General features: G+C 36.7%; 2 protein-coding genes across 2 annotated transcripts; both read right to left on the bottom strand.

Annotated features, from left to right (window-relative positions):
- Positions 1–913: 913 nt before the first annotated feature.
- Positions 914–1337, bottom strand: LOC136973535 (E3 ubiquitin-protein ligase sina-like; the record flags this gene model as incomplete). Its single annotated transcript, XM_067268263.1, has 1 exon — positions 914–1337. A coding segment is annotated over exon 1 (424 nt), but the record flags the coding sequence as incomplete, so codon positions are not given.
- Positions 1338–13507: 12170 nt separating this feature from the next.
- On the bottom strand, positions 13508–18649 carry LOC136973533 (carbonyl reductase [NADPH] 1-like). Its single transcript, XM_067268259.1, has 3 exons — positions 18468–18649; positions 16741–16822; positions 13508–13725 (listed from the first exon to the last, which is right to left on the bottom strand). The coding sequence occupies exons 1-3, from the start codon at positions 18486–18488 to the stop codon at positions 13523–13525; spliced, it is 306 nt and encodes a 101-aa protein (XP_067124360.1). The 5' UTR covers positions 18489–18649; the 3' UTR covers positions 13508–13522.
- Between the last annotated feature and the right edge of the window lie 301 nt (positions 18650–18950).

Here is an 18950-nt window from a genome sequence, read left to right on the forward strand (position 1 = left end):
ACGAAAAAAAAATGGACACGCATTCTGGCATAATATAAAAACACTATTTTATTAAGAGAGTACACTTATTTATGAAAATATTAATTATATATATTGGGCGTATATATGCCATACCTGGTTACACGGTTACAAGTATTATGATACATTAAGTGATGAGACTACAATATAGGTATAATGCAAAAAGGTGGCGGAGAGGAATATAGATAGCTAATTAGTGATGTGGGGGCGCTGGGCCGATCTTGCGGCCCGTGACGGTCTGGAGCGCCCTCGAGCCGGGGGTTGAAAAATAGGGGTCCTGGAAGCGTGCGGAGTTATGGCTTCCTGTCGATCATAATATTCTTGACTAAGCCGATTTTCCTCTCGGAAGGATTCCTCTAATATCGGCGGGCATTCGTGTCCAAGGGGCAAAATAAGAGTAGCGGGCACGGCTCCCTTTTGTCGTTGCATCCGGGCGAAGGTTAAAGCTGCCCGAAGCGCGGTAATATCGACCTCCCCTCGATTGGTCGACGTGGTTGGGAGGTCGGGATTCCACCATTCCTCGGAGTCCGCCATTCTGAAAGGGGAAGGAGAGGAGCTCGTTAATCGGTGGAAAGCTCAAAATGAAATTTAAAATTGCCATGGCCACAGAATGAGTATACTAGATCAGAGGGTAATTCTAAGGGGAGGGGGGGGCTTGGATTAGCAAGACTCCATATCGGGATAAAAGAGGATTTCCAGCAAAGTGTATTAGGGCCCCGTTTAAATGTGATTGTATAACGACAGGTAGAAGACTCAGGGGGCTTTGAGAGTAAGAAAACTTGAATACAAAAAGGAGAGTAGCTGGAGGGTTTAGTTACGGAAAGTAAAAAGGTTTGGTTATTCCAGGCTAGCATGGTGGCCCAAATTTGCGAAGTTGATCGGGTAAGGGGGATACCCATAAAAATTAGAGATGCCTGCCGTAACAGGGGCACTTGCTTATGCTCTTGTTGTATGTGTGAGAGTACATTAGTTAACTCTCCCTTCCAGTTACAATTGTGGAGGGTGAAAGGGCAATCAACTGGTCGAAAAGGGCAGGTGTTTTCGTGAGTCGCCCTGTCCGCCTCCTTTAAAAGTGCCGTACATCCGTAGGATTCGTTCGTACACGGCAGTTGCAAGGTAGAGGCAATTTGCTCGGCCACCAGGCTCCTAATATGCCCGAGGGTCTCCCGACACGTGGGACAAGTAGTAATTCTTTGTCGACAGGATGAGCACACAATATGTCCGTTGGTGCATTGATATACAGGTGGGTGTACCACGGTGTAGCAAATAGGACAACTCAGAAGGGTCGTGAGGGCAGGATCTTGCCCAGGGGCGGCCATGAAGGTCTGAAAGGGAAAAAGAAAGACCAATAAGACACCGACAAGACGATACGGGTTTTAATTAAGATATCGCTACCGTAAGTTAAAAAGGAGAACAAAAGAGGTAGGATTGTGGGTTAAAGAGAAGACGATCGACTGGTCGCGGGGGAAATAAAACGCGGGATGCGGCTGCGAGTGGGTCTCGGAAGCACCCACGGCTGGTCGGGCACGGGCCCTTGACTCCGAAGGGCATAGGGAGGAGTGGTCTCTTGCTCTTCCGGTTCAGAGGAAGTAACTTCGCTCTCTAACTCCGGTTCTTCGCTCTCACTTTCACTCTCACTTCCGCTCTCACTTTCGGATTCAGGTTGTTCTTCCGGTTGCGGAGTGGGAATAGAGGTCAAGATGAATTCGTCCCAAGGGTCAATGGGAATATTAGTTTGGGGCGCCGCCGTAACTGTTTCTTGTGTCGGCGGTAAACTGGACTGATCGGCCGTCATATCAGTTTCTAGATTAATCTCCTTACGAGCAGTTGTAGGTTTAATTCTGTCAGCATGAACATGTAGTGTTCTTTTGGTTTGGATATTTTCTATTTTGAAATTGACGGGTCCTAGAATTTCGACAATACGATAAGGTCCTGTCCACCGGGGAGCTAATTTTCGCTTTAGGCCTTTAGGCGTGACGACTTCCTTTAGTAGTATTCTATCTCCCACTCTATAGAGGGGTGGCTTATTTTGTCGGCGGTGTAGTTCCTGCCTCGTCTCGGCGGCTTGTTCGGCATATAGTTGAGCTGTTTGATGAGCGTGTCTCATTCGTTGACGTAATTCCGAAGCGAAATTGTCTTCTACGTCATAGGAGACCGTGGCAGGGCTTGTAACTAAATCAAAAGGGTAGGTTGGATCTCTCCCATATAGTAGGAAAAATGGGCTGTCATTAGTAGACGTATGCACGGAGGTGTTATATGCGAATAAGGCATAAGGGATCCACTCGTCCCAGTCTCGTTGATCTTGCGAGACATAATGAGATAGTATATCAACTAGAGTTTTATTAAATCTCTCCACCACACCATTGCAGGCTGGATGGTAGGCGGTAGTAAGGAGCCGCTTTATGTGTAGCAATTCACACACTTCTGCGAACATCTTAGAAATTAGGTTCGGCGCTCTATCAGTTAATAATTGCCTAGGAGTAGAGTGTCGCAATATGATGTGAGTGACAAAGGCCTTAGCAATTGTTTTACTACTTACATCCGGTAGTGGAATTGCTTCCGCATATCGAGTAAAATGGTCAACAAATACTAGGATATATTTGTTGCCGTTTGTCGTAAGAGGGAGTGGACCGACAATGTCCATTGCTGCTCGTTCAAATACATGAGAAAGGGGGGCAAACAGTTGCAATTCGGCTGCTGTCCGTCGACCCGGTCGTCGGTGCTTGGCACAGCTCTGACAACTTAGGCAATAATTCCTGATTTCCTTTGCCATTTCGGGCCAATAGAACGAGTTTGCGATTTTAGTACGCATTTTTAATTCTCCTAGGTGACCGGCTAGTGGATTATCATGGTAGGTAAACAGGATATATTCCTTTAAGGCGGTAGGTATAACAATTTGTTCCCACCAATCCACACGTTTTTTATTCCTGCCCTTGTGGCAGAGGGCACCCTCCTCGTTGATATAATAATCCTCTAGGTTAAGATTATTATAGGTTCCTGTAGTTACACCATCCTTTAAGGTTTGGATAAGGGGTCTCCATCGATCATCACGTTGTTGCGCATTTATTAATTGTGGCACGGAGAAGATGGGTTCAACCTCTGTTATTTGACGTATTGGGATACGACTAAGGGCGTCCGCATTTCTATGTGAAATTCCGGCCTTGTAGATAATATCAAAATCGAATTCTTGAAGGAAAATGATCCATCTCGATAATCTAGAATTAGTAGTAGAATCCTTACAATCTAATAACCATCTCAAAGGTCTATGATCTGTGACAATAGTAAATTTTTTTCCATAAAGATAGGGTTTAAAATACCTCACTGCCCACACGGTGGCTAAGCATTCTTTCTCAGTAGTGCTGTAATTAAGTTCGGGTTTCCTTAATAATCGGCTCGCATAGGCAATCGGCTTCTCCTGGCCGTTTTCTTCCTGAGATAATATCGCTCCCAGGGCGAAATTTGACGCATCGGTCGCCAAAATAAAAGGTTTTGTAAAGTCAGGGGACTTCAATAATGGTGCCGACGTCAAAATTTGTTTAAGAGTTTCGAAGCTTTCCTGTTGCTTAAGGCCCCATTCAAACGGCACATCTTTCCGTAATAAATCAGTCAAGGGTTTAGCGATCGTGGCATAAGAGTTTATGTGCCGCCGATAATAGCCAGTGAGTCCTAGGAAAGAGCGGACTTCTCGCTCGGATTCAGGTCTCGGGAATTCTAGAACACATTTTATTTTGTCGGGATCGGGTTTTATACCCTGTTCTGAAATTTCGTGACCCAGAAATTTTATCTGGCGTTGCAGGAAATGGCATTTCTTAGGTTTTAATTTTATGCCTGCTTCTCCGAGTCTCTGAAATATTTGTTCAAGTCGTTTTAGGTGACTAGGGAAGTCTGGACTAAATGTTAGTATATCGTCCATGTATACAAGACATGTCTTTCCTTTGAGACCATGTAAGATGAAATCCATCGACCTTTCAAAAACCGCAGGACTTGTTTTAAGACCCATCGGAACCCTATTCCATTGATAGTGGCCGTCTGGCGTAGAGAATGCGGTCTTTTCCTTATCACCTACTCCTAATTGCCAAAATCCTGAAATCGTATCCATCGTCGAAAAGTATTTCGCTTGTCCCATTAGGCTTAGGGATTCCTGCACTAAAGGCAGAGGATACGGGTCTACTTTAGTGATTTTATTTAGTTTACGATAGTCTATTACTAAGCGTAACGATCCGTCCTTTTTCTTAACTAGGAGAGCAGCCGAACTCCAAGGGGACGTAGAATGTTCGATAATATTATGGGCCAAGAGGTCATCTATGATATCGTTTAATTGTTGGCGTTGGGCGTAGGGAATGCGATAAGGAGGCGAATAGATAGGTGCCGCATCGCCAGTATTTATTGTATGTTGCACAATATTACAGTAGCCAAGGTCATAGTCATTCACGGCAAAGACATGCCTATATTTATATAGTAAATTTAAGAGATCTCGTTTCTCGTTCCGGGGGACGCCAGTCCAATCAAAAAGGTGGCTCAATTCTGCTTTCGATAGGTTCGTGGATGCCCCTTCCTTTATAGTATCTGCGGGCTCACTTTCTTCGATAGCCTCAAAGAAGGTGCCAACCTTACCATCTTTCTCTAACTTAATTGTCTTACGAGTGTCATTACGAAGACGTACGGGAACTTGTCCTTTTTTATTTGGGGTCACCAACAAATTGACTCCTGAAACTCCTTCCTGAGTGAAGGAAGCAGTTTCGATTACTCCGACTTTACTAGGTCGCTTATCGCCAACAATTCTAGCAGTAACTATGTTCTCTGTCATAGGGGGAAGTTGACAGGATTCAATTAACACTACTCCTTTTCCTTCCTCCCGATCTGTTGACCGGTACGACCTTTTCGCTGAGCCGACATTTTCCTCTAGTGGAGGAGCCTCTGTTCTCTTTCGTGTTCTATTATCTCTATTCGGGCCTCTTTCCCTTTGTTGGTTCTGTTGAATCCTTCCCGCTCTTTTATTATTCCCTGAGGTTTGAATAGGTATCACTGTCTGCGGAGGGATAGTTAATTCTCGGCCCTTTAAATCAATACAGAATCCCTTGTCGGTTATCATATCCCGGCCTATGATGCCGTCACAGGGAGAGGTGACATCGTGATCAACTAGGCAACAGGCAAAGGGGAAGCGCAGATTTCCTATCTGGAAAGTAGGGCTAATAATACCATAGGTCTGAATTACATGTCCCGTAGCGCTTCTAAGGTCTGTGTCTTTGTTATGATCTATATGTACTCTTTCTTTCATAGAGTTAGCGAAAACCTTTGATAAAAGTGAGACCTTCGCACCAGTATCTATCTGCACTATAGCGGGATTGCCACCTATGTAACAGTCAAATGTAGCTTCGCTAGGTGCGGAAGTATAATTAGTGATTCGTACTGAGGAGGTTCTTCGATTTCGCTTCGAAGGAGTCCTATAAGGCGGACATTCTAAGTCAAAGTTTGAGCCTCGGATCTCTCGAGAGGAAAAAGGAGGGGTCCTAGAGGCTTTACTAGAGTTAGATCGAGGTCGTCGTCCTTCTACACTACGTACATTGCCCTTCCATTTGCCTCGATTTTCTTCAGTAGGCTGCGATCGAAATCTGACCCTATTCCTCTCCCCTTCGGGTTCACGTCGCCTGGGTGAATCGTTTCGCATAAAGCGGTCGCTAGGATTGCCGTTTCGGCAAGCGGGCGAGCGTTGGTTCGGGGTTTGATTGAGATTCCATTTTGACTGACCGAAAGGGCGGTCACCTCGGCAATTAGGGGAGTTCGACCGATTTGCGTTACGCCTAAAATGCGGATTATTATTGGGATTGTTATTGTAGGAGTTAGGAGTATAGCCTCCTCGATGATTTCGGCGAGATATAGGATCTCTAGAGCCGAAACGAGGAGAGTTTCGGATTAGTCCGTCCATTCTAGCCTTTAAGTCCTCCATCGCTGACGTTACTTGCGCTAACTCCTCCTGAGCTGAGGTTTTATCGCTTTCCCTTACTGTTCGCATGATTCCTCTTGGATGCGCGGTGAGACTTTCAATTGTTTCCTCACTGATCGCGGCTTTTAGAGCCTCATCGAATGTCTCAGCCTCACGGCTCATTACGCGCTGCCGGATTCTTATGTCTATTCCGTTCAAAAATTGCGCTTTAAGCCTTTCATCTAACTCCTTCCTCTGAACTCGTTCAATAATCGCGGTCTCGGCGGCAGTCGCGCCAGGCTCCGGCGTAATTTCTATCTCCATCGCCAGTGCTTGGAGTCTAGCAGCATAAGTCTGTACGTCCTCGTCCCTTTTCTGCACGCACGCATAAAATTTAGATAATCGAAAGGAAAATGGCTCCCGTTCAAAACGCGCTATCATCAATCGCTTGAATTCGTCGAAGTCATCCACTTCTTTTATTCTTCGGTCCTTTCGGACGAATTCTCTCGCGATACCCGTAAGTTTTAATTTTGCCACTGCCAGCATCTGGGCCTTGGACCATGCCGCTACCTTAGTAACATCGGCTAACGAATCAAAAAAGTCCGTTACCCGAGGGCCTCCTGCTTCTCCCGAGAATACGGGTAATAGGGGTATTATTCCGCCTAAACCTCCCAATGTAAGGGGATTCGGTGCCGGATTAGGATTTGGGTGGGCTGGCCCAGCCGCATCGCGGGGATCGTCTTCCATTATGTTTATTTCGTTAGTTCTTACAACTAGGTCGGAGATTCTAGTACGACCCTACTCCTATGATTCCTAATTCAACTCAATTCGACCTCTCTCCCGACTGTGGCTGTTTTTCGCCTTATCGATTTTTCGAGAAAGTCGAGACCCCACTCCTGCAAACCAATATGTGAAATCGGGGGTGCCTAAAAAGACGCCACCCCTTCGATTGTCACCAATGTGTGAGATCTCGGGGAGGTAAGAGGGAGTCGTACCTCTTTTTCCCGTGACTCACTTGTCAAGGATGGCTGTTACGTCGACGGCGCGTTACGCGTTACGCGAGTGGAGGAGGAGGAAGGATGGGGCCGACGATAAGGCGAAGCCGACAGTCAAGAAAGACACCATTTTATAACAAAAACAAAATTTAATGAAAGCTAAACGAACTAAAGTACACTTCTACCCTCGTTTACAAAAAGGGGCCGGAGAGAGAGAGTTTACAATTATTTTTCATACCTCTTAACAAGTCCGTAATAGACGGAATCAGAAGTGACGATAAAGTTTGGCTGATGGAGAATCCGGTAATGGGCCGATGGCACGTAGAGCTTGTTTTTTCGTAGGCAGGGCAGTGGCACTTAAAGAACTTAGAAACTTTTTGAGAGTCCGGCGGATGGCGTAGTGCACGTCGTAAAAGCGAGACGAAGGAGCCCCTCAGGGGGGGAAGGAAGCGTCTTTTATAAGTTTTTGATGGGAAAACTTGTCACGTGATCGAAAACGAATCACTATTAGGGCCATAGGTGTTCCCGGGATATTAAATAAACGACTAGTTCGGACGCTAACTATAAACCATCGTGCAAGATGATCTACCTGCTCCGAAGGAATAACGGTTTGTTGATAGTTAGGGGACAATCGTTGCCATTCGAGGGTCAACAATTTCCCGGGTATGGAATGTTGTTGATTAAGTCGTTTATAACTGGAGTGAACAAATTCAGAAATTTCTAGGTTCTTAACTTCCAGATTTCACATAAAACATTAGGATTTTTGCTGTGTTCCAAGACTGTGGATATTTTGAGTAGTTATAAAAGTAGTTAAATAGATTGAGAAGAACTTGCTTACCAGATGGCGGTAGTAATTTGATGAATTTGGTTGTGATTTGATCTGATCCGGGGGATGTTTTCAGTTTCAAGTTCCGGATCAACACATCCAGCTCCTCAGCAGTAATCTGTGAATCGAATATTTCGTTTCCAGAATTTATTACTTCAGTCAATGGAGAGATAATAACTTTTGTAAATCTGTTAAAAAAGGTGATCCAATCAAAAAATTTTATATGGACTGATTGCTCAAGGTTCGGCCGTCTTAGTTTCTGAATGGCTCTTGACCAAATGAGTTCTTGACCAAAATAAATCATTATTTTTATTTTCTAATTTTTTGTTATAACTTTTTAAAATAATTTAATTTTTTGGCTTTTAGTAGATTGAAATATGTAGTTTTAATTTGCCGGTATTGCTTAAAAGATTCAGTTGTAGATAATTTTCTGAACAAATGTAGTGCTTTGGTTTTTTTTTATTTTTTAAACTGATACAGTGAAGATCGTACCATGGGTTTTTTGGACCATGAATTTTTGGGTTTTTGATTTTCCGGATTTTAATATACTCCTTTAATATACTTTCAAATTTAGTATAAAAAAACTCTATGCCGTCTAACAATCCTTCAGATAGTAAATGGTTCATCTTATTACTAATTTGAGTTTGGAAGCGATCGTAATTATAAACAATTGTCTGGTAGCATGGAGAAACTTGCCTGCAGTTGAGATTTTCTTTTAATCCAAATACTGATCTGACTGGAAAATGGCCCGATGAGTCGAGGTTCAAAACTTGGAGTTCTGAGCATAAATCCACAAATAGATCTGAACAAATTATTAGATCGATAATTAAGCTACCAGTAGCTGTTACGCAAGTATATTCTGAGAGGTAATTTTTTTCGATTCTTCCGTTAAGTATGAATAATTGAGCTTGCTTCGTTAGTGTAAGGAGATGAATTCCCAACTTGTTGTTTTTACCGTCTTTAGATTTACAAATATTATGTATTTTTAAGTTCGGTTCTTTATAGTGTAAGTCCATGGCTTGTGCGATACGGGCATTAAAATCTCCCACAATGATAATATACAGAGAAGTGTTTTTCAAATTTTCGTATTGACGAAATATTTCATTTAAGATTTGCAGTTGTTCGGGAGGAATGTATGTCGCCGTGATTATCAGTACTTTATTTTTCAAATTATTTATGTCTGGATTGGTAATTAGTAGATGAACAATAATATAATTGTTGTTTCGCTGAATAAGTATAATTTCACCTAGCATTTTTTTAATTATTAAATTAAGTCCGCCGGAAGGACGTCCCAGACCCGAAGGTTACTGAGCCATTTGCGTAACAATGTAATAGTTATCTTTGTCTTGGACATGAAGGTCAGGTGGTGAAGTCATCCAAGTCTCCGTAATAGCCAGAATGTCTGTTTTTTTCAATAGAAAAGCAAATTCACTGGTAAAAACTTTCTTTGTAAGCCCCTGACAGTTCCAATTGGTGATTACAAAGTAGGAATTTCTTTGGTTACAGTTATTATAGCTTATATCTTTTGATTTAACGTAAACGACTGATGAAGATATTGGCGAATGATCAATTACAATACTTGGTTCTTGATGAAGGTTATTTTGATTGGTAATTTGTCATTTTGATTGTGAAGTAGGTACAGTAAACGGAGTAAAGGAGTCGAAAAAACCAAACCCTCCAAGACGGAGCTATAAGTCAGAGTGTTGACCGAATAACAAACTATCTCCACGGAGCTTGGAGAGATGACCCTCCTTTCTTAACTCGTAGTGAAACGGCAACAGCTTTTTCCGTCATAATCTAGAGCTCTTATTTAGGTCTTGGGCAATTTGAGTAGCTTTCCATTCATTTGGCAAGTTTTTCTGCTTCATTTTTATAAAATTCATAAAGAAGAAATCTCGAATCTGAATATTTTTGAAGGTTATCTTAATAGGTGGATGATCTAATTTGGACATTGGAATTATAGCAAGCAAATCATCTATTGTAAGTTCTTGTAAGTTTAGTGTTGACTTAATTAAATTGTAGACTTCCAGTTTAGTGGGGATTTCTTTGCCAGGATATCTATATAATATTACACTATTACAATACTGCTCATTGACCAGTGAGTCCATTCTAAATTGCATACTTTCGTTTTCTATCTTCAATTTAGTGATTTCTTGTTCAAGATTACAGATTTGACCGTTCATCTTTCTATTTTGATCTTTAGTTTCCTGTACACTAATATGGATTATGTCTAATTCTTCTTTGATAAAGGACATTTGGTTAAGTATTTTTTCATTAGAGGTGTTTATCAAATTGGAGAGTTTACTCCATAATGTTGTAGTTGAGATGTCAGATGTGTTTGTCGAGTTAGGAGAAAAATAGAAAAAGGTTCAACTGGCTCACCTGGGATTAATGAACTTTGAAATGCTGCGTCGAGGTTCAATACAATTGGCACAGAAGGAATTTCCAAAGAGTGTTTTTCGGTATATGCATTATAGTCGGTTATGAGTTGAACATTAGTAGACGAAGCTGAATCCTTTTTGCTTTCTAGTTTGGTACGATTGAGTGGTGGTCTGCCCCTTTTTACTGGAGAATGTTGCAATTTAATTTGTTAATAAATTCTTCTTAATATTTTAAAGCTAAACTTTGAAAAAAGAAAACAGTAGTAAGAAGACGATTGACAGTAGTCAGTCTTTCCAGTGAAGATAAGTGCATAGAAAAAATCGCCAGCAGCACCGAACGACAGTAATGCCCCCAGGTAATTGCAAATATTAGATATTTATAAAAATGCAGTGAAAATAGTAAAACCAAATATTAAAAGCAGATATACAGTATATGAAAAATATTCCAAATACAATTATAAAAAAATAATAATAATGAATCAAATTAAAATTAAAACTAAAATATGCTTTATTAGTTCTGTGATTATCAATTTCAAAAAGCTGATGATGTAACAGAACCAAAAACCAGGTATGAAATTACAAAATATGTAAATAGCACTTCACTTTAGTGTTTAAATTATAAATTGATCTTTATTTATATATAAATAGAAAATTTACTTTTTATAGAGATTTATTTTGACTGGAAAAATTGTTGTAAGATATAATGACTAAAATTGGAATGCTACAAGCCATATAGAAGAAAAGCCATTTGCAGTTCTTTAAAATAAAATACAGTATATACCATTTATCAAAAAATAGTAAAGGATATTAGTAGGAAAAAGTTGAGGGAAGAAAACAAAGAATCTTAACTTGATGGCATTGGCTAGATTTTTATGATTTCATTACATTTGATTATATTTATGTAAGAAAATAAAATTTTATATTAAATTAATAATTTTCTCAGTTTTAATTGTTAAAAGTGAAATATTATAAGATAAAGCCATCCATACAAACAAAAACCATTTCATTAAGGTTATTAAAATTATTCTGTAATGTTTTCCACTTCAGTTCAAGCTAGCTTCAGCATACATTTAAACTGAATATAAACTTAAAAATTACATTCTATTTCCTTACACTACATTCAATTTACATACATACTAAATGTGACCTAAACTAAAACCAAAAATTTGTTCCAGAATAAATAACTTTGGTACTTTATTCAAGCAATTTTTGTTTATTGAATATTATGGTTTTAGTTTCATATATTTTCAATAAAACCATATAAAAAATTAATGAAATTTCAGAAAAAATTATTACCAGCAATTATTTATTGTGACATTGTCAAATGCCAGGCTGCAATTTTTAATCATATTTTTGATAATTTTTTAATTTAAAATATGTGCTTTCCTCCTCAAATTAGTAGTGTCTGACCCCTGTACATAATACTTCTTCGTTAGCAATAGTCATGCAGGTCATCAATCTAACTACTTTCAGGTGAAAATATTTAAATTGAAATAAGTTGACTTCTGATTTGCACCAGAAGTTCATATATAGTTAATCGGAGCCTCCTACCACTAATCTTTCCATAACTAGTTTTGGCTTTCATCTAACTCCATTCTCAAAATTAAGACAGTCAGATTACAGTGGGAATTTATAAGTCTACAATTTTTTCAAATTGCAGCCCAATCAAGAATGAATAAAAGAATGTCAACTCCAGCAGTTATTTTCAGAATAATTTTCATTCAAGTAAAAAAATGTATTATGATGATAGTGGCAAAGAACACCTGAGGACGCTCTACCTGTTTTTATATTTTTACATTTTTTTTGAGGAGGCAGTAGCCTAAAAAGGAAGGTTGTCTCCGTAACTTTGTGAATTTTAAGGATTGCTGATGGTGTAACGGCGAAAAAGAAGGACTAAAGCAAGATGTTTACCTGTGTGAAAAAGTCATATTTATATTTTTAATGATATATGTAATCCAGATGTCCATATGCAATGTTCTGTGATAAATAGATCTATACAATTTACATTTATTTGCTTGTATTTGTATGTATGTATGTATATGTATATATATATATATATATATATATATATATATATATATGTATAAATGTTAAATACAATGTTAAAAAATAATTGAATATATCCTGTTATATATGCATTTATGTATGCATTTATATATATATATTGATATATACACAAGGGGTGTTCAGATGAAAAGGTACAAAATGACTCTGTGGGTATAATTGAAGTCTTTATTCAAAGTAATCATCAGAGGCCTAAGCACAACTATCCCACCGTTTAATGAGCTGAAGGATTCCCTGTTCCCAGAATTCCTGTGGCTGTGACAAGAGCCAGTCCTCCACTGTGTCCTTCAGTTTGTTATCCGAGTTGAAGTGCTTCCCTTTGAGATGTTTTTTGAGCAAACCAAACAGATGGAAGTCGCAGGGCAACATGTTTGGGCTGTAGGGAGTACCATGTTCACCATGAGTTCGGCCATGATTACCGTGTTTGCCTGGCCCAGTTTCGGACCATCACTCAAACACTCCCAGCCTTTACGAAAATGGGCACTCCGCTTTCTCACGGACTTGTCAGACACACAGTCTCCCCCATATATGGCCACCATCTGGCGATGAATATCAATCAGTTTAACACCTTCCGCAGTCAGAAATCTGATAACACCTTGCTGCTCCTCAATCATCGACTTTTGCAACATGAATGCTATGATATCCCCACATGCACTGCCACGTCAATTGAATGGAACACACAACTGCCTGCTTCTCTCCTGCATCATGTGCAGGTGCATGCGCATGATGCACAACCACACCAGACACTACATTTGTGTCCCTAGATGTCTCACTACAGTATCCCAAAGCGGCCATTTCAACCGGTTTGGTTGTGACAACATTTCGTGCCTTTTCATTTGAACACCCCTCATAAACAGGATATATTCAATTACTTTTTAATAGCTAGATGATTGATTATACACAATTGCTAATATTGTTTCAATGTCACTCCCTAAAACTAAAGCTGAAAAGAAGCTGACAATTATGGCATGTTTTATTAAAAATTTTAATGATACATGATTAATGACTATTAAAACTCACATGAGATTGAAATACATTTCACTGCTGTTTAGAAATAATTAAATTTTATATTACATATTATTGTAAAATTTTAAAAATAAATCACAACCAACCAGCAAAAGTTATTTGAATTTAAAAAATTTGTGGTGTAAACTCTATCATTTCAATAAATTAACAAGTTAGAATATTTATTATCATTATTGAATTTGATTCTCAAATAGATTCAAAATGCAAAAACATCTCCAGGCTCTACAAAATATAACAAAAAACATAACCCGCTTTACTGGAATTCAATTTTTTTTGTTATAAATATATCTTAATAAATAAATATAATACTTACTTTATAAGCTATACCAGCATTATTTACAAGAACATCTAAGCCACCATAATTTTGTTTTAAATAATCTCGAAACTGACAAATACTGTCTAAACTGCTTATATTTAAAACATGAAATTTTGGTTTCAATCCTAATTTTTCAAGTTCAGCTACAGCATTTCTACCTCTTTGTTCATCACGAGCTAGTTCAAAAATAAAAGATTTAATTAAAATTAATATTTATTTCAAATTCTGTTTTTGCATATAATATTATTATAGACAAATTGCTTCCAAAACTAATAATTTGACAATATTGATTACAGTCTTAAAATATATATTAGATCTTTACAGGACAACTAGGTTTTTAAATGTTTATATTTTAACTGTATATAATAATTTTTCCATTAGTAATTTCAATCTGAATGTACAGTACATACTGTATATCTTATTTTATAAATACTTCTTGTAAATTCAAATCTAAAGTATAATTTATTGAATTTGTAAACTGAAAATAACATATAACATAAAAAATTTACAGCTTCCTCACACTTTTCAACAGAAACTGTTTAATAAACAAATGATTACCAGCACATTCCAGGACTTGATTTATTACAGTTACTGCCAGGGGCGGACTGGCCATGTGGAATATGTGGAAAATTCCACACGGGCCGTATACAATTTGGGCCGTTTTTCTAAATATGTACTCATAATATACCGTTTTGTTCGGTTTTATTTTTAAAAAAATTCATTTATTTTTTTTTCGTTAAGTAAGATAAATTTCAATTTTTAGGTGTAATATAGATATATGTGTAGCCCTTTATCGTTTTACCCGGCCCTACCAGAGGCCGAAGTTAAATTAGTCCAGCCGACCCGAGTCCAACACTACATTGGCCGACTCGGCCCAAACACAAAGCATCCTAGGAAAAAAATAATCAAAACAGACAAAATTGGTCATTTGTTTACGTTGCTAGAAACTATTCATCACTCATATGAATCTTTGGAAGCACGAGTTATTGGTTTTTCACCCAGCCACCAAAACGTTGATTGTAATCATAACAGATTTAATGGCCAATTATATCATTTCCTTTATTTTAGATAAGTAAAAATGTTATTCAATAATAATTTCTCTATATTCCAAACGATTTAATTAAAAAATAATCTATTTTTTAGGTTCGGCTAACTAATTTTTAGTTTGCCATTCACCCACAATGGCGTTGATTGTAGATGGGCAACCTGCGGCGTCGAACAAAATATTACAAAACAATATAACGCTACATAAAATAAAAATTTAAAATACTGACATCTAGTCGTTTGTAATCATACTAAATACCAAGAGCTCGCTTCGTACATACATTCGACGCAGCTAGAGTTGGTCCTTGGGTTGGTTCAATTTTGCGTCTTTAAGGGATGATAGAATTGTGTACGAATGCACATATACTTTCGTAGACTGTCCATACGCGCTTGACCCCTTTTCAAGACTAAGTGAAGTCCAAGCGAGTATATGTATGTACATTCGTAAACAATTCTATCATCCTTTAACTAAAGACGCAAAAATAAAGACCCGAGGGCCAACCCTAATTGCAAGGACTATCTTGTAATTTAACCCGACTTCACTGGACACTTCATATAGAGCTGTAAAGTTTTACCAACGCTTTGTATCGTCGCATTCACTTTTTTGGTTTTTTGCAAATTTTACTATTAATGTACTGTGGTTTATCCGAATTATAGAAAAACGTATGTTAAATATTTGAAATTTTACGGAAATAGAATCTTTAATGTGTAATTTTAAATATCCAAGTTAGAATTTCTGTGTAATAATAATGTTACTATTAATTTCCAAAATTGAAATTTAAAATGTTTGAACTTGAAAATGATTAATATTTTAAAAACAATTCAGACTTAGAACTGGTCAGTAATAAATACAAAAACCACTTATGAGAACGTTTCAACTTCGCATTACTTTCGATGCTGGACTGAATTTGAGGTTCGTAGGTGGTTTTGTACAATAAAAGCTCGATGACATATATCTGATATGTTACATTCGCATCAATTCCAGTATACCTATGTTAATTTATGAATATATGAATAAATATTTGTGATTTACCGGTAAGAGATCCATTCAAGAGGTATGAAATAAGTAATTGCAATCACATACTAGATACTGCATTTCAAAGCATGGAAAACCGTTTACAAAAAACCAATTACTTTATAACGACTTGGCATGTTTGGATCCAAAAAATTTTTCTGAAAATATTCCTGAGAATGCATTTCAAAAATTAGGCAGTATTTTAATACAGTTTAATCCAGAAGCAACTCAATATTATTTCAGAATTGCAACACTTTTAAATCGTCGTGGAATATTTTAAAGGAAAATGTCAGTGAAACTTTTATAAAATTAAACAAAAATGAACATTCTACTGATGATCAAGTAGAAAATGATAAAGATTCGATTTCATCCTCTTACTGCAAAGCTTGCAAAAATTGTCCTATTCGTTGTTATAATATATTATTCGGATATAACGTGTTAAATGGTGCTTATTTTATACTTGGTCGAGCATACAAATATTTACTATCTATGTCTGTAACACAAGTGTCCTGTGAACGGAACTTTTCTACGTTAAAATTCATTAAGATCAAGTATCTCGCAAGAAAATCTAGAAGCTTCGTGTTAATGTCAATGGAGAAGGATATTTTAAATGAAATAGATTCTGATGATGTCATTAATATTATTGCTCAACAAAGTAAACTTCTAAATAAAAAATTAATGTTCTAGACTTGTGCTTATTGCAATTTTTGTCAATGTTGTATTTTGAATATACTGTATTTAAATATAAATAGAAAAAAGTCAATTTTTTTTATTTATGGGCTGGGCCGGTAATAATTTTTTCCACACAAAAATTTTATGGCCAGTCCGCCCCTGGTTACTGCTAGAAAGTGGAAGGAAGGTGTAAATTTTCTATGCTAAAATATAATAGTCTTACATCTAATAAAGTTAAAGAATGTTATTAAAAAGGGAGAATACAGTATTTGATAAATTACTATTTCATGAAAACAAACTAGCTATAAAATAAATAAAGTAAAAAATTTAAATAATTTAAACAAACAACAAAACATTTTATAAATTATGAATATTTAAGTTTCTTTAAGAATATATTAAAATAATAATGGAAAATTTTTATTACAGGTTTTGAATTAAATATTATTTGATTATTCAATACCTGTTAGATATACATGTCCATCAAACTTCTGACAAAGTGCTTTTACAATTGCAAAACCAATACCTTTATTTCCACCAGTTACCTAAATAAATAAGAATATGAGTTAATATATTAAAATAAAATTTACATTTATATCGTGTTAGGTAAGACAATATTTCATTTCTGTCAGATAATTATATTAACATCTTGTCAAAGTTATAGGCCATCCCTGAAACACAATCTACAAAAATCTAAATCCACGATAATTTGGATTCAAGAGGAACATAGTTCCCAAATTTGTTTTCTGCAGTGCTAAATAACTCGAAGAAATTGAAGAAAATTTAAATAAAAAAATTGGAACAGTATCCTAAAAAAATATTTAAAATCAGTACCTCTTATTTACAAGTTATCTAATAATATATACAAGATGATGATATTACTAAAATATAAATGTACTGTAAAACTTTATCAGTTTCTTCCATATAACATGTACAGTACTGTACATAAGGCACATGTTTAAGACTAGATGATATAAATTAAGAAATTAGAGTGTTTGCTAAATATATATAGTACAAAGATCTGATAGATCCTAGCAAGCAATTGAAAGTAATCTACAAAAGTCAAATGTGTATTATTGACATCATCACAATGCCAGGTTGCAATTTTTAATCATCTTTTAATTTAAAAAATCACGTAACTTTTGGTCCAGACTGGAAGATCATATATAGTTAATCAGGTCTCTGGCCCCTAAGCTTTCCATATCTGGTCTCAATTTTCATCTATCTAACTCCATTCTCAAGATTAACAAAGGACAGATGGTTGGAGGGATAGGACTGCAATCTGAAAACTGAAGCCGAATAAACTCTGTATTAGTTTTTGGTTGCATCTGATCTAATCAGAAGACATTTAAGGAAAACTAATGAAGTAGGCAAGCCACTTAATAATGAGTAAAGTGGGGAAAAACACTGATATTTCTCTAGCCTTTTGCAGGATATACATATATCAGCTATACTTCAAGGTCACTTAAACCAGAAGCTCCCTTAACATAAAGACAATATCAAAAGGATAGAATCTACACAGTTTTATTTTCACTAGATTAATTTCTAGGTCCTGAGGAAGATTGATAGGTGGACAAAACCATCATAACAATGAAGAAAAGTGTGAAACTTATAATCACATTTATCAACACTTGTTTAAATTAAACAAGGACAAGGAATCCCTCTTTTCTGCCTGGTAATATCTACTTAGTTTTCCTACATTGCACTGCATCTCCCCTTGTTTATTCTATGCCATTTTTCCTATCTAAAGATGGTCCTTTAACTGGTGCAAAAAAAATTAATGTTTCACCAATCTTACTCATTATTAAAAGTGATTTACTTACTTCATTACATTAACTACTGGCTAGTTTGAACTTTAAGAGAAACCTTGAAACAGAATAACTCATCAAGGACTACCCTTGACTAATAATTCCTTCTAATTTTTTACTCAATAGAAATGGTTGAAAATCTCTGGCAAGGGCCAACAGTATCTGGAATTTTGTCTTAGTAAAATTTTTGGGAATTAATAGTTATTTTGTGATCATCTGTTAAGTACTGACTTTAGCTGCATAAATACATAAAGTACTTGGACTTAGCTATATAAATTTAATATTGTCAAGCCTTGAATATATAAAAAGCTACTAAATGTCTTGATTTTAGATATGTTTGCACATATTTACACGTAAAGAAATGGCAATTTATAAAACTTACCACAGCTATCTTAACTGACATTATAATGGTATTCAGTACTCGATTTTTCTTGAGTGTATAAAAATCAATCAAGAGATACGATCGTTTAACTTTAAACAACGACGATACTCGTTATCAGTGAACAACTATCAAGGTCCTAGATTATATTCTGGGACCTTGAACAACTACAACTCGTATGTGGAGAGCCACGTAACGCTAAGGTTGAAGTCTCTCGCGCAAAGCATTCCGGGATTGATAAATTCAAAACAACACGTGGTTATAGTCATGTCTACTGAGAGCATGTCAAATGAATTTTATACGTAAGAATTGAGAATTTTCATATCTTAAACAGTTTGTGTTACTAATACAGTATAAAATATAAAAATATAATACCAAAATTCAGGTGTTATTAATTGATTTTATACTATAAGTTTAAATGTAGCTTATTAGGTTCTATCAAATATTTTTTCCGCTTTAATGAAACGCTTTATAGCAATGATTCTC

This window comes from Centruroides vittatus, unplaced genomic scaffold (genome assembly GCF_030686945.1).
Source record: "Centruroides vittatus isolate TY-2023 unplaced genomic scaffold, ASM3068694v2 contig_3193, whole genome shotgun sequence".
Taxonomy (NCBI): domain Eukaryota; kingdom Metazoa; phylum Arthropoda; class Arachnida; order Scorpiones; family Buthidae; genus Centruroides; species Centruroides vittatus.

What these genes read in the sequence shown, in the direction of transcription:
- LOC136973533 (XM_067268259.1), bottom strand. Translation starts at nt 18,488, where the DNA reads ATGTCAGTTAAGATAGCTGTG. An exon ending in TGTCAGTTAAGATAGCTGTG is followed by an intron (nt 16,823 to 18,467) that starts GTAAGTTTTATA and finishes TTATTTATTTAG; the next exon opens with GTAACTGGTGGAAATAAAGG. An exon ending in TGGACATGTATATCTAACAG is followed by an intron (nt 13,726 to 16,740) that starts GTATTGAATAAT and finishes TTTTTGAACTAG; the next exon opens with CTCGTGATGAACAAAGAGGT.